This window comes from Cibotium barometz, chromosome 50 (genome assembly GCF_041138505.1).
Source record: "Cibotium barometz isolate CiBa-2024 chromosome 50, ASM4113850v1, whole genome shotgun sequence".
NCBI lineage: Eukaryota > Viridiplantae > Streptophyta > Polypodiopsida > Cyatheales > Cibotiaceae > Cibotium > Cibotium barometz.
Genome location: NC_141095.1, coordinates 12,970,299 through 12,995,693, shown reverse-complemented (window position 1 = coordinate 12,995,693; position 25,395 = coordinate 12,970,299). Strand labels below are relative to the sequence as shown.

Genomic DNA, 25,395 nt, shown 5'->3' with positions numbered 1-25,395 from the left:
TTTTAACTATCTCATATTGAGCTATCCTCTTAAGTGGAGAAGGTATACTCTATATTGTATAGTTATCTACATTAACGAGGTTTTTGCACGTTTCAAAGCGTTTTATGTGCATTTCGAGACTTGTTCGCATGCTTTAAGGTTTCCATATGCATCCCGGGGGAGTGTGAGTGTTGAGGTAAATTTTATATCATACACCGCATTCAGCACATATATTCTAAAGCAAATCTTTTGCCAAGCTCATAACATGGCAATATGCCTACATATCATAGAGCACATGGCTAGTGGTAGTAGTAAACTAAAATTTTCCTCCATGGAAAGTCAATAAAGAAGGGTCATGTGATACTAGCTTTTCTTGTACCCCTAGAAAGTACAAATTCAAGAACAAAGATGTGTACCTTAAGCCTCTAATCATGCCCTGGATGCATTTTTCCCATTTGCTTAATTTATATTCAACCATAGACGTCCCGAATAATTTAGGCACTCACCACAAAGGTTCTGCTAGATTTAGTAATGCACTTGAATGTGTGATAGACATCTCTATATTGTGAGCTCCTTCTTCAGGAGATGATAACGAGGGAGTCTTGCATACTGATGAGTCATGTATACAGTAGCTAATCTTGGGCATGTGGGGCAAAAGTTTGTATATATGTATGGAGCTAATTTTGGGGGAGCCGATATGGAAGGACTAGTGTGGACATGGACCGAATTTGGACCAATTGGCACGCAGTCATCGGAGGACAATTGTAAGGAGCTAATCGAATTGAAAAGTTAAATGTCGTGGTGTTGCGGAGGAAAGGATGTAGTTTCTTTCTCTTTGCATTGGAAGGCTAATCTTGGGTTTCTTTAATCCTGGATCGGATTGCAGAGCTAGAAAGTCTAGGTTTTTGCTTAATGTGTGGAGATGCTAAGGTGGCTGCAGCCGGGCATGTGAACACTGCGCATGGGATATCAGATGATCTACGTCGAGTAGGTAGATTGGAGACACAAATTGTGTGATCAGACCGTCAATAATTTGATTGATTCGAGTTATCACACATCACGATTTATTATAAGCTCTTGCACATCAAACTAGGAAAGAGAGGCCCTACAATTTAAGACCCGGCCGAGCTGCTGCTTGTCGAATTACGCCATTTAATCATCATGAGACAGAGGAGACCACTTTAGGCATTGTCTGCCATTCTGCTTACTCTACTAGTCAGATGTGTTGTGGAAGTCTATCAGCTTCCGGCCCGCCTTCAAGCGTTTCTGCCCGACGATCTCTGCAATTAATAATAAGATGTGAGAAAGGTTATTAGCAGGAAGCTGGCAGGACAAATTGACAGACAGTGATCAGGAGACGGTAATAAAATTAAAACATCCTAATTACTTAAACTTGTAATGCTCATTTGCTGATCGCACCACCACTATAAAGTATCTGTCTACGACGAGAACCGCGATATTCATGCAGAACGAGCTCTTAGAGAAAGAGCAGCAAATTAAAGACAAAGACTAGAGGGGGTGGTCTAGTGTCCTGACCCGGAGACTAGTAGAGGGGGTGGTCTAGTGTCCGGGGCCGAGTCCCAAGTCCAAGCTCCGTCGAGTAGAGCGCCTTTATGAGCTTGGTACAATGCGCCGGAAGCCGGTTGCGCCGATCTAGATTGTAGTCAACTAGAACAGCCAACTAGATTGTAGTCAACAAGATTGTAGTTAGACTATAGATTGTAGTCAACTAGATTCTAGTCAAAAAAACAAGCGGCCAAGCCATGTGACACTGCCAGCATCTTGCACATGTCTCCGTCGTACCACACTGATCATAAATAATACCTACAACAACTGGTACTTTTAAGTTACCTTCATACATTAATAGCTATGTTTCCTACATTAAAGGTCGCTAGCTTCCTATACAACAACCGGTCAGTGTTCGAAAAAAACTATTTTCCCAAAAAGTACAAAACCTTCATCTAAAAATTGTGAAATTATTTACAAAGAAAATTTTCAAATTTTGAAGGTTTTTGTTCTACAACCCCTCAAAATCTGCAGGTTTTTGTGCCCTTAAGTTTCAAATTTGAAAGTAATTTTAAAAATCTGCAAGTGCAAATTACACTATACCCGGGTTTTTTTCGAACACTGCAACCGGTACTTTAGAAACCCAACTCAATTTTTGGCACGCATCCACATGGACACTCAACATGTAAAATCTGTGTAAATGTCCTTACCGCCTTGAGAATAGGAAGACATTGCACAAAAACTTGGTTACCAAAACATTACAATATCAATTGTCTCTCTTCCCAAGCACTACACAAGCCAAATGACACCGCTAGCTTGCACATATTTCAAAGCAAAAGTCCAACAACTCATCATAATGCTCATAAATCTTACCTATATGAATAGCTATGCTTACTTAAAAGTTCTTTTTCTTTGTGTGCAAAGAGCATGTATGAAGATTTCCTACACCATGAATAACTTCGCAATCCAAAAACATTGCAATCCTCATAGTAGTATAAGTAGATTCAATCTCCCTCTAATTAACGTGGATTTACATTCGCTCTTTCCCTCTTCAAACCCTTTGATTTCAGAGCCGTTCCCACATGCGCACTCAACCCACAAAATTCATTTAAATGTTGCTACAGCCTTGAGAATACAAAGATAACACACAAAGTCTATTATTAGTATAATAACCAAAAGATTACAATATTATTTCCGTTCTCAAGCACCACACAACCACATGATGCTAGCTTACATGTGTCTAAAATCAAATATCTAAACCACTCACAAGGCTTTCATAAATACAAACTATACTAATAGCTAAGCTTGCTCAAAAGTAAGCTTACCATCATGAATAACTCCACAATCTAAGACATCCATCTCTACAACACAAATGGAGGCCTACGAGGCATGATTGATGAAGCGAGGAGCCGAGTGTGTTTAGCCAGGCTATCAGCATGGTAAATGCCAAGGGAGACTATTGCTTAGCACAATAGCGGCGCCAGTACACACAACACAATAGAGGCCTACCCATGCATGATTGACAACCTAGTAGTTGGGTGTGCTCTGCATCGCTATTATCAGAATAGCAAATGGGCCACGAGCCGATCGAGCAGGGGGGCTATAGCCAGGGCCACCTAGATCCCTCAATCAAGAGACTAGAGAGCTTGATGAATATGTTTTGATCTAAGTAGGAGAGTAAGGTTGAGTGTAGATGGATGGTGACAAAGAAGTTCGAAGGTGGGTTGAATGAGACGAGAAGACGAAGCATATATCATCGAGCAGAGGAAGAGGATATCATTGAAAAATAATCCATCATTTCTTATATTAAGAATAGAAGTATATGTACTAGATGCCTCACATTTCATTATCGGCCACCTAGATCCATACCCCTCCCATGGCCATTCCAAGGTTAACAAAGAGATTTAATACATTACTAGTGGTAGACTTTGCATCATGATCATCACCACAATCAATAATATCATCATCCCCAACAACATCATCATGTGGTGCATTTATGCATGCGACACCTTCACCTACATTGGGGTAGGTGGTAACTCATACTCTATATCTTCCATTTACTCATCCAGATGTGCATCTTGCACTGCCATCTCTTCGATCAAAGCTCCTCAATGTCTTCATCTTGGAAAAAAGCCTTTGAATGAGAAGCAACTTGTAAGAGATAACACCACTTCCTAGCATGCATGTCCAATTAAAGCACAACCTATCAACAAGGAGGGGGACCGAGTATTGAGCATGAACATATAATGTAAATAATGGTGTACATGTCCAATTAAAGCACAATCTATTAACTAGGAGGGGGATTGAGTGTTAAGCATGAATATATGATGTAAATAATGGCATTGTACATGTTTAAAATGTTAAGGTGGTATGAGGAGTCCTTATTCTGTTACTAGAACTTCATTGAGTCTATTAATACTCACTGACATGTGTTTCTTCTATTGATAATGTAAAATAAAAATGTACACATGATGGGAAAAGAAATGTACATGACATTAAGTGCAATTATGAAACATTCATCAGAAGCGAAATGATAGGAAATACAAAATGTACTTGGGTAAAGAAAACAAATGAAAAAAAGCGTAGTTTTTATATACTAGAATCAATTTCACAATCCTCCTTTGACACAAGAAATCCAAATATTTACACTAATAGATATTTGCACTATTATGAAGCAGAAACAATGTGCCAAACAAAGTAACATTGTTTTCAAAGTAAGAAAGCCAACATCACTTGCTCATGTGTTTGTTGTGTTGAGGTGATTAAAAACAATGATGATAAGAAATAAAAGACATACAAGAATAGATGTATAAGAAATTAAATGCATTTACAGGTTAATGTTTGCCATGTTGCATAATAAATTCTATAAACTTAGTTTTATATGCTTCTACATAATCCTCTTCCCATGTAGTTACTCATGTTACTTTTTTCACTAATTATTCACTTTTAAGCTTTGAATTTTTTCTCTTTCTTTCCTCTTAATAAATTATTACAAACCACGCCTTCCCACAGCATCTCTATATTAAAAAAAGTAAAACATGTGATAACAATACTACATAGATGATCAAAACAATATGGGGTATAGTGAATACTAGATATGAAAAAGATTGAGGCACGAAAATTTCTACAAAAGGATCAGAGCCGCAGCTTTCATGGAAGGAAGGAGAGAGATGAGAGAGAGAGAGAGAGAGAGAAAAGGGTCGCATGCTTGTAGGTATGCTAGCAGTCGAGAGCAAGAGAGAGTGAGGCGAAGGGTCCGTGGGGCGTGGGCATGCAGCAAGAGGGCAGGTAGCCCCCACACAAGTCAAAAGAAGGAGAGGTGGTGGAGCAATGAGAGCATGCAGAGAGGGTACTGACTCAAAAGTTATGCAGAGAAAAATAACCTTGATCTAGCAGCTCCTGCACAGAATTATGATTTTGCATATAAAGAGAGCTAGTTTCCTCAAGCTTTTCTAGCTTGTAATAAGATGCATTCCGATATCCAAAAAGGCTCTCCAATTGTCAAAATTTGTATCCATGTTGGATGCGCTCTCTCTCTCTCACTCACTCACTCACTCACTCACTCACTCACTCACTCACAGCGCGCAACAAGCGGGGCAGTAGAGAAGAGACGGGTCCAGCATAGAGAATAAGTTCAAGGTAGCAGGAAGAACAGAGAGCAGCACGGCTCTCTCTCTCTCTCTCTCTCTCTCTCTCTCTCTCTCAGCTGCTATAGCTGTCAACCAAACAACTGGTAAAACTGCTCACAGCTGCCAAACACGTTCACCTCTTACCAAGTTCATAATTTAGCAGTAGTTCTCACGCGTGAACCAACTGTTGTCAAATCAAAGGTGGCCCGCCGCCCGCAAGTTGCAACGCAAGCAATGATCTTGCACATTAATTGAGAAGTACTTCTGTGCGTATAGGTGCTTTTCATGCAGCTAAACATTTCAACACAAGGAGAAAATGCCCATGCCCATGTTCACAAGTGCACATTACTATATATGTGCAGTTGCACTCTTGCGACATTTGCTTAGAGCCGCATTCACAAGTGCACGTGTGTGTGTGTGTGTGAGAGAGAGAGAGAGAGAGAGAGAGAGATAGAGAGAGAGAGCTACTTTTCACTCCACAGGCAAAGCCCGAAAGCCACACGGGAAAACATAAGCTCTGACCATCTTCACAAATGACAATCACTTAAGGCGGGGACACTGCATAGAAAGCGTTTCACTTGATGATTGCAAGCAGATCAGAGTAGGAATACTTACAACAAACAGATGTTGATCATGGGAAGCGATTTCAGTTCCTCGTTGTGGTTTCTAGTGCTGCAGTGGGCGTATGCATTTTGGCAGGCTGTGAGGAACACGAGAGGCTTCAACCTCATATTCTACACCCTGCAATGGCTCGGCTCTCAATGGTTCACGACGCAGGGGGACAAAAAGAAGACTGTGGTGTGGGTGAACAAGGAGCACCATGGCGAGTTGTTCGGGACGGATTGGGAGGCCTTCAGGACGCTTGTACTGCACCAAAACATGCAGGGCATGAATATGGAGTTTTTGGAGTTCAAGGATTACTGGTATCAGGTCAATTACAGAGGCAAGTACTACTGGGTGCACCAAGACGTCTTCTTTGAGTTGTACATGTATGATGATCTGAGAAACTACGTGTTCGTCAAGGATCTTTACGATCTGGATGCCAAGTACGCGGTCGCGCAGAAGATTTCGGAGGAGGAGGCCATGCTGCTTATGTTCAACAAGGATATGCACCTCTACCCTGTGAAGACGAAGCACGTCATCTACGGGCGAGAAATCAACATAGAGTACAACTCCAAGCTGTCCGGCTTCTTGTCCACCATCCCTTTGGTTCTGCAGGCAAGGGCTCCTTTCTCTTGTTTTTCCTTGAATAGTGTTTAGCATCACGGGCTTCTGTAGCTCACAAGAAGCTTGTGGGAAAAACGGTTTGGATAGTCATCAGCTTCTACAGGCGAGGGATCACATACCTAGCTTGGATTGGCTGGGGATGCAATTCGCTGCCACCAACCGCACCTAGCTAGGTGCGTGCTCCCAGCTTCCCTGCACAGCTCATGATGTTGTAGTCCGCAAAGTGGAAATTTGTTTACAACTTCTTGTGCTTTGGGGCAGGGGACCGCAGGCTGGCAATCCCCTGCCCTCAATGTTCGCAGTACTTAGCTGCGCGCGCATACCTCAATTGCGGAAGCTCATGATGTTGTGGTTCGCAAAGTGGGTTGTCTAAAACATCTTGTGTGGGTTCTACAGGCGAAGGGGTGGACCGGAATGTCAGCCTGGGCGTCGCTCATTCTGCTCCTCATCGATCTGCTCAGGACTCCAATGTATCAAGCGTACGACACGTCCTTCTTCCACCTGACCAAGTTTGTGAAGCTTCGCGTGTTCATGCAAACGACGTGGCTCTACACCTTCTTTGGCCTCCTCAGCGATCGCTGGCGATTCTCCGACTTCACAAAGGGATACGCCTACCTCACACACGAGGGAGAGGAGATCGAGGTTACTACCTTCGTTAGCTCCTCTGCCAAGGATGATTGCACCCTCTCCACCCTCCGACAATATGCGGCCAAGTCACCTGACATGCAGCATTTCTGCATTCGCCAAGGGGTCATCACCTCTGGCGGATTCAATTACGGCCCGTATTCTGCAATTTTCAAGGTGAAAAAAGGCATGTTTGTTACCTGACTGACCTTGGGTCTCTCTTTCCCAAAAGGTGATTTCAAAACCTAAAATCATTCATAATGTTTGTTTACTATCTACTCCAGAACCTGTGCAACCTATGTGTGTGTGTTCGTTCACATACAGGATCTATAAGACGTATAAATGTTACGTTTGACAAAACTTCTATGAAATTTTAACACAAAGGTACTCTTGTGTTTTGGAGCGTTTACTTTTTGCAAGATCTTACAATACCAACGTTCTTGCAATCATCCAACTTGCATTGCAAAGCGATCCTATGTGAGCTTGATCCAAAGGCCCCCCCCCCCCCCCCCCCTCCCCCCTCCCCCCCTCCCCCCTCCCCCCCCATGTTAATTGTTGGTTCTCATTTTGGTCGATGTTTACCTACCTTGTTGATTAGCTCACTTGCAAGATTACGGTTGACTTTAAAACGTTTGATTTCATCTATATCTATATCGATCCTTGTCACTTATTTTTCTCTAAATCAGCATTTGAATCTTTAGATCAATCAATCAATCTAGAAATCATAGTGCAAGTTTACAAAATTAAAGTAGCAATGTATATGATGGCACGTGACTCTGTGTGTGTACATGTGTGTGTGTGTGAGAGAGAGAGAGAGAGACTTAGTAGCATAAGTAGCATTTAAGTAAGGAAATGAGGAAACTACACCAGCGTCACAGCGTGTTACCGTAAAGGTACTTTTTCAACTAAAATTAAAAGCTACAAAGCCATTGTCAAAATGGAGAACCACTACCCTAGCAATCCCCTACCATTGTTGATAGTGATAACAAAGAGTAATCTTAATAAGCTCTTCATAGAGGGTTTGATACCTCTTAACGTGCTCAAGGAACTCTTGACCCGACTAGTGAGCTCGAAGCTTTCATTATGAACATCATGAAAAATTATAAATCGAAAATCTCGTGTAGCCCACGTGGCCGCACCTTCAATTATTTTCACTCTGTTCCCTTGCCAGAACACTCCCCCTGCCTATTGGATGTCCTTCCTCGGACATCTCAGGCAGTTGATTGATTCGCATGGTATGCTTGAATTGATGCCAAGGGTGTGTTGATTTCTTAGTGCTGTTGATAACAGTTTGATTCATGAGACGAGGCTATTCTTTTAGTCATCGTCTTGGTATCGGTGTTTGAAAGCGGTGGAAATTCATGAGCTACTTGATATCCTGGAAAAACCTTCAACCTACTTAGTTGAGCTCATAATTTGGAACTCAGTGTTTCAAGCAAAGTGACTTGTTGAATCTTGTTGTAATAATTGACAGTTTAGAATGTCATGAGTTTTGTTCTGCTGGGTCTTTAGTTGATGTAAAACATTGCTACTTCTTGCTCTGCAAAACTTTTTTTTTGCTAGTTCTAGAGTCTTTTTGGAACCTCTCATGCTTTTGTTCCTCTTAAGTTGGCTCACTGTTTGCTTCCTTCCCCCTTGCCTTGGCTTTGTATACACTTGACAGATGTCTTCTCAATGATTGAAATAGTAAAAGAAAAAGTTAAAAACCCATTGAGAGAAAAAGTGCCTTCATCATTTATTCCTGCTCTGTAGCCTAGGAAGTTGAGTTGTGCAAGTGCATGTGCATGGGTGTAAACAATTGAAGAGTGCCCAATGCATATGCCCAAGGGACGAACACCCTATGATGCATGCGCAGAGTTTTGATTGAAAGGTATGAAGAGTATGGATCGGTGCTCTAAGGACTATATGTAGCAAATCTGACACACTTAAGTGTCCAATTAGCTTCCATGAGTCCTGAGAGGGCTTTTGTTGAAGAGGTTTCTCTACTCTTTCCTCACAGTGCATAAGTGTGTGATGTGACTCCACCATTTCCATTGGACTCATTAGACTAGATTTAGACTTAAGACTTTTATGCTCATCTCATCCAGCATATGCGACACAATTTACCTAGGCTCAACTTTCCAGCTTGAGCTTGTTGCACACACAAAAAAAGAAAGATATACATATGCAAACTATATACACTATGTAGATATAACTTGAAGTTCTAGAAGTAATATCCAAGCACATTTTGTTCACGAATGTTTTGAGAGTAGCTTACTCCCCCCTGCTTGTGCTTTGTGTTAATAAGAAGATGTGAAGGTGTTTTCGTTGTCATAGTGTGCATGGGAGTACTACCAAAGCGTGTCTAATGCATTGTCCAAGGTGGGACACTATATGATACACAGTCAATGCATGTAAAAGGTGTATGCTGTGCGAAAAATCCTAAGGGTGCTCAAGACAAAGTCGGGAAATCACCAAACTTTGCTTGAGTGGCATTTGCTGTCGAGGCTGAATGCTCAGATTGTCCTCACCCTAGGATTGGAAAAAGATAAGAAAATATTACAATAATAGCATAGGTAGGAGCCGCAAGATTATTAGCATGTATTTTGTTTGTGGCAACAAAATACATGGCTATGTACAAGTGGTAGATAGACATAATACGGATAGTAGTGAGACTAGCCTCGAAGTACGTTTGGATTGCAGAGTGCTCGACTCTTGTAACAAACCCATCTTCAGTAATAAAGAAATGTTCATGTAATAGATAAATTTATGAGTTTTTATGGTATAAAAATCAATGATTTTATTATTTGAGTCATTTATACTCAGAATCTTCAAATTCTCAGCCCAAATTTAGAATCTGCGCACAATTTTACCCTAATATAGGATTTTACAACATCCAAAACGGACACCGGATCAAGCTTATATACAAATTTTAGTCATTTTAGTTAAAAAGCGACGACCTTTAAACTTTAATAAATACACGACCGGGCGTCAGATTGACGAACGGTCTGAACCCAAACGACCAGGAGAACCTCCTGGACAAAAAAAATTTCGCCTCCCAGGGCGGTCCGGGACGCAAATCGAGACGGGCATCCCAAATTTGGATACCCCGCTCCAAAATTTGGGATGTACACACTTACTAGGGTGCCCGTACAATGGCCGCCCAAGAACCAAAGGACAGCCGCCCACTGTATGGTCCACACATACCCCTACGTGGACACCCATGCTGCCCCAGACCAGATAAGGTACATGCATACCACTCCTTTCTCGGACAACCGACACCGTACCTTTCCCCTAGACCCATGCAGGCCACTGATCCATAGTCTTTGAAGGTACCGTCCTTTCGTCCTTGCTTTGCGCAGCGCCCGTACCCTCACCCCTCAGCTATATAAACCCCTGGTGCTCCACAGACGGCACGCATCTCTGTGCTGCGTATGCCCTGTTGTACCGTCGTCCATACCGTTGTCCGCCCCTGTGTAGCGTACTTGCTGTAGTACAGCCGCCCCTTGCAGCCACCCCTCTCATCACACCCCCTCATTTGCCTCTTCTCAGATAAGCTAATTTTCCTCCATTCCCCTCTTGCTAGGAGGCAGTGTCCTTAACTCTTCTCCCCCCCGTGTGAAGAGACTTACAGCAGCCCCTCACAGCCCTCTCCACGTTTTTTGCCTTAAGGACATCTCATAATCCCCCCCCCTTTTGCGTAGACTTTAATAAGGGTTTTTTGCCTTAAGAAAGGGTTCGTGCGTCATACTCTTTTGCTCATACGGTGAGCAAACGAGCTCAGAATTAAGATCCGACTAAAGCGTTTCGATCACAGCAGCGAGCTCTACAAGGCGATGTCTAAGATGGCCTCTTCTCGGAGACATCAAAATATTGCCTCAAGAGAAGCGCACAATAACGAGATTAAGAAAGATGCTCCCAATGCGGCTTGAGCCCTCCCTTTTCAAGCTCCTCAAGGAAATGGTGGCCAGGTTAGCTTGGTTAATTTTTAAAAGAAGAGATTTTTCTTAAATTAGTGTTAATGAATGATATCTTTTCCTTTTAAAATGACGACATAAAAATTGTATGAAGTTACGAATTATGTGATGCTGTATTCGATAAATTGCGTTGAAATTGTTATCTTCACGAATTGTGAAAGCTATATTTAATAAATTGCATTGAAGTTGTTATCTTTAGAATTCAAGGTTTTTTTCTTGGCTTCAACGCTAACTCCGTTCCGTGCTTGTGTAGCCGGGCGGCGTCGGTAGCGAAGCCTGAGAATGGCCCAAGGTATCCCTCATACCATTGGGAGAATAAGGATCGCCGATTGAGGTGAGAGATTATGAGGCTGCCTAGTTCTGAGGGCCCAGGCTAGTGCGGTAAATAAGCCCACTCTAGTGCGCAGACATCCCTCTGAGGGGCGAGAGAATCAATCGATGGAGCCTGAGAGGGCGACAGGCCGGCTTGAGTCCTCGCGAGTGGCCGACGATGAGGTGTATGGTCTCGTAGGGTTTTGCCTAGCATGTAGAGGTTGGAAGACCGAATTCTAGATCATCGACAATATAAGAATAAGAGAGCCGGTTTGGCTTGTATGGAATTGACTCATGTATAAACTTTTTTTTTATAAATATATCTTGTCTTTGGCATGATTGTATTGTGTAAAAAGGTTGTTTTAACAAACCTTGTGAAAAAGGGCCTTAATTAAGGAATATGTTTATTTATGTCAAACAGTGTGGTAGGATTAATCAGAAAACAAATTGATGCGTGAGTAGGGTGGAAAGTGGGAGGATGGAATGCCCCGACGGCCCCATCCTATGGACGGGTGGACCCGATTAGTCGGGTAGCTTTCCAGCAGATTAAGTGAAAGCCCTACGCTAGATAATTAGGTTCTTTGGGCAACTCTATTCTAGAAGACTAGGCCGGCAGCTGTGCCTTGCATAAGATGAGGAAAAAAGCGTTGTCTCTGGAAATCAAGTCTAGTAGTTGCCCAATTTATGATCAATCGCCCTATGGGTGATTTGATGTTTAGAAAATCACGCTTCCCCTGCGGGATAGAGCTAGGTCATACCTATGAATCGTATCCTTGAATCTCTACAGGGTCAAGGTGTCGCGATGAATAGGATAAAATTCCCAAGATAAGACTTAGTGGACTATCTTAAGTGTTCCCCCCATTTTAAAAGGGAGGAACCTTACAATTGGTATCAGGGCTGATCTTAGCTCCTAAGAATTGTCATTTAAGGATAGTTTTGCAATGAATGTTTTACCTAACATAATGCTAATTAGTAAAAACATCCTACTAAAACAAATAAGTTGAATTGATGTTTGAATGATTGTAGGAAGAGGAAGATGCCTACTCCAAGTTTCTAGTTTTCCAATGCATCTTCGAGATTGCTAGAGTCACTCCTCGAATTTTGAGTTCCGCGACACCATGGTGCAGATACTAGAGAAGATGTCCCTCCCTCATTTAATGTTAATGCATTTTGCAACTAGTTACAACTTCTCTCCACTAAGTTTCTCTCTATAAGAAAAGTTTAATGTTAATGCATTTTGCAACTAGTTACAACATCTCTCCACTAAGTTTCTCTCTATAAGGAAAGTTATTATGAATATTATTTCACCAAATATTCATAATCTTTGTCGGACTAAACCAAAGGAAGGTTATTATGAGTACTTTATCTAATATTTATTATCTTTTGCATACTCAAACATTAACATAACTAAAGGTTATTACTAAAGTGAAAGAAGCTATCGCTTATCGTAACTCAAGAATATAGGTTTTCCTTGCTGTGTCTATTTCGTGAAGGAAGGAGAGAGAACAAGACCTTATCGTAAATACTAGTTGGGAACCCGTGCTTCGCACGTACCCAAACCTCCTCTTCCCCTTCCCGAACCTCCGAATTCTTACCACGTGGCAGCTTTGTGAAACCCTTAAGATAATGTAGAGATGTAGAGATGCATCACAGATTTAGAAAATTCATATAAATCTATATCATGAAGAGAGAATGTATGCTTACCATGCATGTCCTTAAGCCATGTAGACTCAAGAATGTGGGTCTTTTGTAGTGCTGTTCCTGACTGCTCTTCCCAAATGGCCACCACCTCGTTTTGAGAAAGGACGTTTGCTGCTGGGCGAATGTAGACAGTCATGTTTACTACACGAGGATCCTCTATAGTTTTGATCACATAAGCTCCAGCATCCTCCTCTCTCACCCAGATTACTGCAAAGCCTCAAATTATCTCGAAATTAATTCATAATCTAAGGTGTAAACCTTCGAAAAAAATATGGCAAAAATGTTATACATAGGATTTGACCTTTTTGAATGCCATCACCGTAGATGACCACGCTGTCCGTGGGTGGCAAGAACCGGCCATACTGAGCAAGGCCAGCCAGGAAGTAGCCGGCAAAGCAGTTGGCCTAGACGTAGGTGTACGGGATCCCCGCCTTCTCCACAGCTCGCCGGACTTGTCTCTTTTCTGCAAACAAATCACCCACCAGCGCGACGGACAGTCCACCAGATGGTCCGGATCCATCCCATACTCCGAAGGCAAAAAACTCTACACCCACCATTAACACGCATGCAATGCTTCTGAATTAACCTTGATGCCCAATTAATTAATCATGCCTGCTGCATTCATCATGTCACTGCTGATTGCAATAAACAAATCCAATCATGATTATCACCGTCTGCTTTCTATCAGTCATCTACCTATTCCTCGTCGCTATCTAGCTCATGAAAAATTAGTCGTCCTAACTCTCATCATTAAATCCTGCATCTTTACAGCTGCTGATTTTACCTCGATGTTCCCAGCTTCTTTCATGGCCTCTATCAGCTTCAGTTGATCTAGAAGTTTGTGTTCACCCATGGCTGATATCACAATGTCTACTTGCTTCACTGCATCTACCTGGCTGCTATGATCTTCTACGCTGCCCTGCAATTAGGTACTGAAGCACAGAAATTAGTCTCAAAGGAATGGAATAATCATTGGAACATTTACTTTAATTCAAATAAGTAATTTCAAGTATTGCACTGTTCACAACTTTGATTCGAGGCTGAGGGACGGTGCAGTTGGGGTTTTATTTTTAACCTTCAAGAAGGGGATCTCTTGAGGGACATCAAGAGCTGGGCCTTGTGAACATCGAAGGCTATGTTCGGGCGGACAAAGAGAAACGTAGGGTGCCCAGCATCCAAGCTCGCCTGGGCGATGTGCTTGCCAATGTAACCAGTAGCGCCAAATATCAGCACACGACTGGGCTGTGACATTGCTTGTACGAGAGAGTGCGTCGGGAGGGCGCATTGTCTCTAATTACGCAGCCACACACGCGCGCTCGCGCATTGTCTCTAATTACGTAGCCACACGCGCGCGCTCGCACACACACACACACTCTCTCTCTCTCTCCCTCTCTCACACACACACACACTCTCTCTCTCTCTCCCTCTCTCTCACACACACACACACTCTCTCTCTCTCTCTCTCTCTCCCTCTCTCTCACACACACACACACGCACACACTCTCAAGTGGGAGAGCGTCCGACAAAGCGCAGTGTGCTTACACTCCCTAACACTGTGCCTTTCCTTTTGGTGAAATAGATACCCCAACAACACTCACCTTACCTGGCCACCGTGAGCTTGGATTGAGAGACGAACTGCGTGCCGCCGTGAGCGGCGTGGAATCAAAGTTTGAAGCTGCTCTATAGTGCGCGTGAAACGGGCGAAGAAAATGAACACATTTTAGTTTTTTTAAAAATTCGCGATGCATAAACGACCCAAAAAAAAAGGTGGCTTATGCATCGCAAGTTCGATGCATAAACCACTCATTTTCAGTTTGCAAGGGTCGCTACAATGGTGGCATAAACAACTGCAATTTAAAGGTCGCATAAGCATCCACGAAAGCGACCCCCGCTATTTTCTTCATATTTATATGAGGGTCGCTATGTATAGACCATTCTTGTAGTGAGGAGAGGAGTAGAAGCCTTAGGCGTGGTGAGCGAACCACCGAGGGGCCTTAATGGCACTTGATGCAGGACCAGAGACGGAGGAACAGCTCCTTCACGTGCGGAATGCGAGGATGAAGAGGCTCCAGCAAGCACAACGTCCTGCAGAGACATCTTAGCACAGCGTTCCCCCCTCTCGGGGGGAGGGGGAAGAGCGAAGGGATGTTCAGCAGGAAGGACGGAAAAGGGAAGCAGGGCAGGGGCGATGGAGGCTTAGCATGCAGAGGAAGGGGTGCATGGGTGACACCTGGTCGCAAGCAGCGGCTACGCGTCGTTCATGCAACGGTTACTTCCCCCACGATTTATTTTAAGCTCTTGCACATCAAACTAGGAAAGAGAGGCCCTAAAATTTAAGACCCGGCCTAGCTGCTGCTTGCCGAACGCCATTTAATCATCATGAGACAGAGGAGAACACTTTAGGCATTGTCTGGCCGTTCTGCTTGCTGTACTAGTTAGATGTGTTGTGGAAGTCCAGCAGCGTCCGGCCTGCCTTCTTCAAGCGTTTCGCCCGACGATCTCTGCAGTTAATAATTAGACGTGAGAAAGGTTATTAGCAGGAAGCTGGCAGGGCAAATTGACAGACAGTGATCAGGACAGACGCTAATAAAATTAAAACATTCCTAATTAATTAAACTTGCAGTGCTCAGAGTTTGCTGATCGCACCACCATAATAAATTATCTGTTTCAAGTAGGTAGGCGAATCAGAGAAGCCTACGACGAGAACCGCGATACGTCGCCAATATTCATGCAGAACGAGCTCACAGAGATGAGAGACGCATTAAGCTAGTGCTGGTAGTTTGGGCAGAGCATTAAATTAGAGCAAGAGTACTACTCGAGAGCTGGGGGACCGGCTTTGAAAGAGCAGCAAATTAAAGACAAAGACTAGTAGAGAGCTGGGGGGTGGTCTAGTGTCCTGACCCGAGCAGCAGCCAAACCTCCTGAATATCAAGTTGATGAAAATACGGAGACATCAAGGACAGGAGTCCCCCTTCGTAGGTCCAAGCTCCATGATCCATCCAATAGAGCACCTTTATGAGCTTGTAAATTATAGTAGAGGTCTTTATGAGCCAAGTTAGAGTATAGGTTGTAGTCAAATGGAACACTCCATGTAAGAAATAAGTTACTCCATGGTCTGGAACGTAATAAGTTCGAAATAAAGGTCGACAACAACAACAACTCAACCGATACTTTAAAAACCCAACCAATTTTCACCAGGCCTTTTAAAGGCATCCACAATATGGACACTCAACATGCAAAAGATTTATGACCTTCCAGCCAGACACCTTGGGGCCTTTCAAAATTGATGGGTTTGGTGAAATAGCTAGCAAGTCTTTTTTTTTTCTATTTTAGTGTAACCATTGATGGGTATTTTGGAAATTTGCAAGTATTTTTACGGCCGCAATGCTCAAAAACAGGCGTTGTCTCTCAAAAACCAACTATGCTTCCAACTACACAAAAACCTTAATATTACAAGAAACCAAAAGATTACAGTATTCTCTCTTTTCTCAAGCACTGCACAAGCCATATGACACCGCCACATGTCCCAAATCAAAAGTCTAACCACTCATCCTCGTACCACTAATCATTAATACAACCTACATTAATAAATATGCTTCCTACAACAGCCGGTACTTTTAAGTTAGCTTCCTACATTAAAGGTAGCAAGCTTCCTATACAACAACCGGTACTTTAAAGAGAGGCTCAATTTTTGGCATGCATCCACATGGACACTCAACATGCAAATTTTGTGTAAATGTCCTTACCGCCTTGAGAATAGGAAGACATTGCACAAAAACTTGGTAACCAAAACATTACAATATCAATTGTCTCTCTTTGCAAGCACTACACAAGCCAAATGAAACCGCTAGCTTGCACATATTTCAAAGCAAAAGTCTAACCACTCATCTCATAATGCTCATAAATCTTACCTACATGAATAGCTATGCTTACTTAAAAGTTCCTTTTCTTTGTGTGCAAAGAGCATGTATGAAGATTTCCTACCATGAATAACTTCACAATCCAAAAACATTGCAATCCTCATAGCAGTATAAGTAGATTCAGTCTCCCTCTAATAAAGGTGGATTTACATTCGCTCTTTGCCTCTTCGAACCCTTCGATTTCAGAGCTGTTCCCACATGGGCACTCAACCTGCAAAATTCATTTAAATGTTGTTAGAGCCTTGAGAATACAAAGATAACACACAAAGTCTATTATTAGTATATTAACCAAAAGATTACAATATTATCTCCGTTCTCAAGCACCACACAACCACATGATGCTAGCTTACATGTGTTTAAAATCAAATGTCTAAACCACTCACAAGGCTTTCATAAATACAAACTATACTAATAGCTAAGCTTGCGCAAAAGAGTAAGCTTACCAAACCATGAATAACTCCGCAATCTAAGACATCCATCTCTACAACACAATGGAGGTCTACCAAGCATGATTGATGAGCGAGGAGCCGAGTGTGTTTAGCCAAGCTATCAGCATGGTAACTGCCAACAAGGGAGACTATTGCTAGCACAATAGCGGCGCCAGTACACACAACACAATAGAGGCCTACCCATGCATGATTGACAACCTAGTAGTTGAGTGTGCTACTCTGCATCAGTATTATCAGAATAGCAAATGGGCCACGAGCCGATCGACAGTGGGGCTGTAGCCAAGCCACCTTGATCCTTTAATCAAGACTAGAGAACTCGATGAACATGTTTTGATCTAAGTAGGAGAGTAAGGTTGAGTGTAGATGGATGGTGACAAAGAAGTTAGAAGGTGGGTTGAATGAGACGAGAAGACAGAGCATATATCGTCGAGCAGAGGAAGAGGATATCAATGAAAAATAATCCATCATTTCTTATATTAAGAATAGAAGTATATGTACTAGATGCCTCACATTTCATTATCGGCCACCTAGATCCATACCCCTCCCATGGCCATTCCAAGGCCAACTAAGAGATTTAATACATTACTAGTGGTGGACTTTGCATCATGATCATCACCACAATCAATAATATCATCATCCCCAACAACATCATCATGTCATGTGTTTATGCATGCGACACCTTCACCTACATTGGGGTAGGTGGTAATTAAAAAGTTTTCATTATGCATCTTTCTATGCATAGAAATTAATTTTAATAATTACTATCAGTGATATCCATGCATATTCATAGGTGAATATGTACATGGAGTAAATTAGAATATTTCTTTTAGAATGCACAAACGGTGGGAATTACTCTTTTGGAATAACATAAAAATAAACTTTCTTTTTCACAAAATTCTAGAAAATTTTACCATAACCTCCTTTGTATGGCTAACCATTTCTCATTTTTAACATTCTAGTTTCAATTTAAATTAACCCCAATTAGATGTAAAGGACTCTAATCTACATAATTTTCAATTTCCAAGAGAGTAAACAATAAGAAAAGTTTATTTAATCTTTTTGTTAAACATTCTAGGATAAAGAAAGGCTGACTTATAATAATAAAGAAAGGCTGAATTATAATAAAGAAGAGAAGGGGGTGGCCTTTTCATCAAGGCATAGGATTAGAGTTTACTTTAATCAACTATAAAACAAGAAAATTAAGAAACCATAGATTTAAAATTAAAACGTAAGAAAAATTTAGCTTGCATAGAGTTGTAAGCTTTCCTTGGCTTGAGGGATTGAGGGTTCTACTCTTGTTTGAAGCAAGAGTGGCCACCAATTACTTTGGAGAGGATTAAATAAAAAACAATTGAATTATCAAGAAAATTCAATGTAAATGGCTCTAGGTAGGAGAGTAGAGTAACAGTGCATAAACACCATTAAGCTTTTACAAAGGGGGAGGCTTATATTTATAGGAAAAAGTGAGCCTCAAACCAAGAAAACTGGTTCTAGAATTTTTTAGATCACTTTGGTCAATTTTTGAGACCATTTTTGGGTCAGTTCAGCTTACTTTTTGGAACTAGACTTGAAATAGGAGAGAGGAAAGATGCAATATCTCATTTAATTGATTTAAAATTGGGGAGTAATGATGAGAAAAAAGGCACCTCCTTCATGAGGGGGAATCCCTACTCTGAGGTGTCAAAATTTAGTTTTTTTAATGTTTTCTTTGGTCCTTAGTCCACTCTTCATCTTATGTGAGTATTTACTCATTTTTTGGGAGTTTTTCTTTTATTCTTCAATTTATCTTCTCCCTACATTTGGATTAATCTTATTGGTCCCTCAGAACCTTAATCCAAAATTTTTAAAAAATCTGGACCCTTAGGCTAAGGTCTTTTGTGCAGATTATAATTCATTTCTAATGCACCTTAGGATTTTTTTTTAACTTCTGTTTTGGGAGAATTTATTTTAATAAGAAAGGATATTTATTTTAATAAGAAAGGATATTTTTCCATCCAAAGATATCTAAAAATTGAATTATCTCTCTCTAGAATATTTTCTCTCTCTAGGCTAAAACAGGTAGAAACAAGACCTTTTATTATTCTGAAAAGGGGATTGATTACAGGGGAAGAAACTCGACATCTTGAGGGGATGGGGAGGAATCTTACAGCTCTTGTTAATCCTAGAATTGGATTAACATCCCCAACTTCCTGATGGGCGATTGCGTGTGTTGAAGACCTTTGTGTGGGGAGAATGAACAAGATTTGTTGACAGTGTTGATGTTGAGTGATGTTCAATGGTGTTTGTTCCTCCGGAAGGAATAAGAAAAGCTAGTTAATGAATGAATAGGTTAGTGGGTGTATTGGGAATTCCTAACGGGGTGGGGGTAGGATTTTTTGTGAAAGATTGCATTTTTATATTTGTGTGAGTCCTTGTTTTTTGGCTCAATTTGTTTTAGCAATCATCAGCAAGGTTACATGTGATTTTTGTTAGTGGAGACACTAAGAGATGTTAATAATGGGAGAGAAGAGAGGGATTACTAATGGGAGAGAAGAGAGGGAAGGATTTTGGAGGAACGTAGACTTAATCAAAACGAGATGGTGATTCTTAGTTCCTCATTTGATTCATTAAAGAGTGACATTCACCATTTGAAGTAATTGGATTTTGATGATGTCCCTTTGTGCAGCATGATTCTTGTCAAATGTTGTTGAGAAGGACTTGTTCCTGTCTTCTTCTGTCCATGTGCTTTTTATGTTTTTATGTATATTTAAGTGCTCTTATGAAGCAAATTTACATGAAGTACAAGAATTGAGTCATATAGACTCTTATTGAACTGCTCTGTGTTGAAGTAGCCACTTGTAGGGTGAGGATTGAAAGAATTACATCGACTTGCGAGGCTAATATAGAGAGCTTCACTAGGAATTGAAAATCATTGAGTTGTGAAGATTGTGGCGTTGTTTGGAGAGGTTTGTAATTTGAAGGAAAATTCAAGGTGATGGGTTGTACCATCATTGACCAGGCTTTCGCCCACCATGGCCCCCCATCCAGAGATCTACCTGGAAGTTGTCAATGGTGAGGCTTTGGTTCAAATGTTCTCTAGTGCATGAGTATGGATAGGTACTCATGGAGCAATGCTACATTAATTTAGCCAAAAGAATAGTAAGCAATAACAAATATATAACGGCTATTGAAGATCGTTTTGGGAATGTGGTAATGCGTGATATGGCTTAATCCATGATGAGGCTTAAATTGTGAAAGTGCAAGTGCTTAAGCCGTGAGACTGTATTGTTTAGAAACCTGAACTCATGAGATTGGAGGTTTTGACCCCATGAAGTCACAGGTTTTTGGCCCCCTTTTTTTTATTTTTAATTTTATATTGATTTTATGGGACAACTAGGTCCTGACTTGTGAGCAACAGGTTCTTGTGCACTCATTTCTCACTTCCAAAGGGGTGACAAGAGCATTGTTATTTTGTCATGGATGCGCTCATAAGTCTCCGTTGCCGATGTGGGTATTGATTCTTGAATTTGTTGCTCAAATGTTGTCAAGGTAGTAGGGAAGATTGCTGATTGTTTACTTGAATAGACAAGCTCTTGTGTTGGTGCTAAATGCATGAGAGTGGTTGAGTGATTTGCTTGCTGTTGCTTGGGCCTCCATTCTTGTCGAAGTTGTTGGGGTTGAAGTCGGTGGTGAGGTTTTCTTCACATTGTTTGATTTTGGCAACCATATGATGGGATTACCATCATAGTATCCTTGTTGAAGCACAGGCACAGGCACCCATCTTTGATGAACATTGTAAACTGGTGGCCGATGTGCTTGGTGCTGAGGCTTTCTTCTTTGTGCAAGCTTAGGGGACTTTGTGATATGCTTGGGGACCCAAGCTTTGGTATTTCTTTGGTAGAACCCTTGTGCCTGTAGAGCAGCAGTGTTTTTGGTACCCACACTTGACTTGGTGGAGTTTTTTGATAAACTGGCTTAGGCTTTTGTGGACTGTGTTGTGGAGTACTTTTCTTTTTCCTTGGCCTCCGAGTGCTACGTTGAGGAAGAGGTTTTGATTGTCGAGGCACCCAAATGTGATTGGCACCTTCATAGTAGCCTTGAGCTCCAAGTAGCTGCTTCTCCACCCACATTTTGATACTATTAAGATATCGTGATTGTGGGAGTCTTGGTGGAGTTTTCTTTTGGGTTGATGTGGAAGGTTATGGTCCCTCCTTGACTTTGGCTGGTGCTGAGGCTGCAGGTTTAAGACTCATGGGCAGTGTTGATGATGATGAGGTTAGAGTCTCTTGTGGAGTGGATGTCCGATGACGAGGCCTTGAGCATGTGGTTGTCTCCTTTGATGAGGTTTGTTGATGAAGATGCATAGGTTCTGGGGTCTTTCCTTTGAGTTCCTTGTTAGAGATAGATGGTTTAGCTGTGGGAACTTCTTTTGGAATAGCTACTGATTGCGAGGTTTTGGCATTGAATTTTGTAGGTAAGCATGGGGTTGAAGGAGTAGATGCTTTATCGGATTCGGTTGTTTTGACACGCAGATGGTAGGTCATTGTGTAGGTGAGCATGGGGTTGAAGGAGTAGATGCTTTATCGGATTCGGTTGTTTTGATGCAGATGAGGTCATTGTGTAGAGGGGCTTTTGCATTCAGCACAGCATCATAGATATCCATTAAAGTTGGATCCTCTTCCTTGCACTATGATATTGTCAACTTTTTGTCATTGACCACCATCATGATGACTCTATCGCTATAGCAAAGCACAATGGTGCTTGGGCAACAATAGTCCATTTACGCCCCAAGATCAAATCTACTTCCGACACATACTCAACCACAAAAAACTTGCAAGTAAGGGGGTTAGTTTCAATATACATTATATGTTCAAAATACCCCAAACATGCCATGTTCAAGTCTTGTGTAAAGGTAATCCTTTTAGGATGTGCTGTGAGTGTTGGTTGACCTAACAAATCCCATAGCCGGAGGGTCATGAGACTATGTTATCGTGTTGGATAAAGCTGTGCTTGAGCTATGGTGATTTTATTTGAAAGTTCCAATCCCACCAAAATCCTAGGGATCTCTTCAGTAAGATATTTTGGAAGTTCCAGCTCTTGCAAGGTCTCTTCTTCCCGTGATAGCAATTTTACATTGCTTGTAAGAGTGTTCAAGGTGACTGTTTGCATGGATTCATCTATTGCTTGTAAGAGTGTTCAAGGTGACTGTTTGCATGGATTCATCTATTGAACACAACGATTCACCTATCCAAGTTCCGCCAAGGATGACATCATACTTAAGGGAATCTAGGGTAACATGGAATGTAAATTCCATATCGCCATTGATTGTTTGAGTAGTGTATCTAAAGTAACCTGGAACGTCAATGTTTTGTCCATTGGCTCATCTTGCAACACCGGTTGTTGTATAGGAAGCTAGCTACCTTTAATATAGGAAACATAGCTATTAATGTAGGAAGCTAACTTAAAAGTACCAGTTGTTGTAGGAAGCATAGCTATTAATGTAGGTTTTATTTATGATCAGTGTGGTACGACGAGTAGATTTCGGGGTGCCACTATACGTGGCACCCCATTGACCCCGGTAGCCGGTCATTTGGCTTTGGGACTTAGAAATTTTTCTAAGTCCCAGTGCCATGTCCAAACATTGGTCCGTGCAAAATATTATGAACATATGTACAGACACATGTTTAGACATCACGTGTATAGATATGTGGGAGGTGGGATTCAAACCCAGTACCTTGCTCATCCCAAGCATGTGCCTTACCACGTCCACTATGGCACAACCGTGACCAATCCACGTCTGCACATGTATATAGCCCGGTGTTTATAAGCTTGCGAGCGGGGTGTAAAGATGTCTATCACACATTCAAGCGCATTACTAAATCCAGCATAACCTTTGTGGTGAGTGCCTAAATTATTCGGAATGTCTATGGTTGAATATAGATTAAGCAAATGGGCCAAACGCATCAAGGGCAAGATTAGAGGCTTAAGGCACACATCTATGTTCTTGAACTTGTACTTTCTAGGGGTACAAGAAAAGCTAGTATCACATGACCCTTCTTTATTGACTTTCCATGGAGGAAAATTTCAGTTTACTACTACCACTAGCCATGTGCTCTATGATATGTAGGCATATTGCCATGTTATGAGCTTTGCAAAAGATTTGCTTCGGAATGTATGTGCTGAATGCGGTGTATGATATAAAATTTACCTCAACAGTCACACTCCCCTGGCATTCATATGAAAACCTTAAAGAATGCAAACAAGTCCCGAATCGCACATAAAATGCTTTGAAATGTGCAAAAACCTTGTTAATCTAGATAACTATACAATATAGAGTATACCTTCTCCACTTAAGAGGATAGCTCAATATGAGATAATTAAAAGAGAAACTCTAGGAGAACATGACAAGGGGGTGAGAGCCAAGACAAGCTTCTCTAATACCAATTATTGGAGTAGAGATCAAAGAACCAACACACACATAGATGCAGCAACAAGCAAGAAGACATAGATTGAAGCACACACAACACTCAAAATAGATTGATGAGAATGAGTAAAGTATTGATCGTTGGGTGTACCAACAGTCAGATATTGGCGCATAGATGTTGATATAGACGTCAGTATCAGTGTCGGTAAAAATACAAGATTTGTTTTTTGAAAAAAGCCTCCTCATATTTACACTTAAAATTACCAGCTTTTGTTCTTTTCAGCTCATCTAGGATATTAAAAATGTGTATTTCAATGTGAAAAAAAAATATCACTATATTCTAATATTGCTGCACACGAGGGAGTAAACTGTGAATAACTGATGTTGTGCAAGAGAGTCAACAATGAGACAGTAGTAGTAGTGAAACCTTGCATATGTATACTAATATTGCAAAGTCATAGATCATCATCTATTCTATCATTCTTGGCTAGATCCATGGTCCGAAAAAGATCAATTTCAAGTAATGCAATATCACTTAAGGAATTCTGAACCAATTGGTCAAATTATGTCTCGTTCTTCTGTAGGATCAAGATCATCTATTTGTTGCCCTTCGTCGCATGTACTTGGATCTCTATTAGAACTTGATGACCTTCGTCGCATGTACTTGGATCTCTATTTGTTGCCCTTCGTCGCATGTACTTGGATCTCTATTTGTTGCCCTTCGTCGCATGTACTTGGATCTCTATTTGTTGCCCTTCGTCGCATTTACTTGGATCTCTATTTGTTGCCCTTCGTCGCATGTACTTGGATCTCTATTAGAACTTGATGACCTTTCTTCCCTATGCTCTTGAATCTGTCCCTCAAGCCTAGTATATGACAGCTACTATATTAGTCGCAATTGGCTCTTGGATTTCAACATCAACTCTATTATTTAGCTCTTGAGTTTTGATAATATCAACTCTATCATTATGATTCACTCGTTCTTATTCTAGCCCTTTGTCTTCAAAAATTTCCTTGCTAGAAGAAGAAACTTGGACTATAAAGTGGCATCTTAGATCCTTTGGATCTGCTTTAAAGATGACTTGCTCACAATGTTCTGATAGCATAAAGGTGTCCCTATGGACTATAAAGTGGCATCTTAGATCCTTCGGATCTGCTTTAAAGATGACTTGCTCACAATGTTCTGATAGCATAAAGGTGTCCCTATGGTCAGTCCAAAACTTCGTGAAGTCAACTTGAACAAACCCACTCTTGTCTTTCCTTACAATTATATTTCATCCATTTGTTTACTACCTTTTACCACTTCACATCAAAGATAAACATGTCAAACCTTCTAAAAACAACATTGATTATCTTTTGAATGGTTCCACAATAATAAAGCATACCAACTTTGACATTCAAGTCAATTGCACTTCACTGGATTTCTTCCATGAAGTTAGCCTTGACGTCGTTATTATCAAACATTATTCTTTTGTGATCTATTCGTTCCACTCAAAAATGTCAACCATGTGACCATAGTGCACCATATTCACAATACTACAAGCACACCAAGAATTAGCTTGTAAGGTGATGCATGATAAATACACTTTCTTATTTATTAACAAGATAGTAGTCAAGGAGATCGATCACTTACATGTCATTCATTGCCTTTTGCAAGCTCCTCCTCCTCCTCAATGATCGCTTCACCAT

General features: G+C 41.2%; 1 protein-coding gene and 1 pseudogene across 2 annotated transcripts; one reads left to right on the top strand and one right to left on the bottom strand.

Moving 5' to 3' along the window:
• The first annotated feature begins 5,516 nt into the window (after positions 1 to 5,516).
• On the top strand, positions 5,517 to 7,308 carry LOC147609818 (uncharacterized). Its single transcript, XM_086787292.1, has 2 exons — positions 5,517 to 6,332; positions 6,738 to 7,308. The coding sequence occupies exons 1-2, from the start codon at positions 5,739 to 5,741 to the stop codon at positions 7,167 to 7,169; spliced, it is 1,026 nt and encodes a 341-aa protein (XP_086643418.1). The 5' UTR covers positions 5,517 to 5,738; the 3' UTR covers positions 7,170 to 7,308.
• A 5,476-nt stretch (positions 7,309 to 12,784) lies between these two features.
• LOC147609817 (bifunctional pinoresinol-lariciresinol reductase 2-like) lies at positions 12,785 to 14,185 on the bottom strand (annotated as a pseudogene). Its single transcript, XR_015264211.1, has 5 exons — positions 14,010 to 14,185; positions 13,719 to 13,866; positions 13,236 to 13,478; positions 12,938 to 13,141; positions 12,785 to 12,850 (listed from the first exon to the last, which is right to left on the bottom strand). The product of XR_015264211.1 is annotated as a bifunctional pinoresinol-lariciresinol reductase 2-like (transcript).
• Positions 14,186 to 25,395: the final 11,210 nt, after the last annotated feature.

What these genes read in the sequence shown, in the direction of transcription:
- LOC147609818 (XM_086787292.1), top strand. Translation starts at nt 5,739, where the DNA reads ATGTTGATCATGGGAAGCGATTTCAGTTCCTCGTTGTGGTTTCTAGTG. An exon ending in CCATCCCTTTGGTTCTGCAG is followed by an intron (nt 6,333 to 6,737) that starts GCAAGGGCTCCT and finishes TGGGTTCTACAG; the next exon opens with GCGAAGGGGTGGACCGGAAT.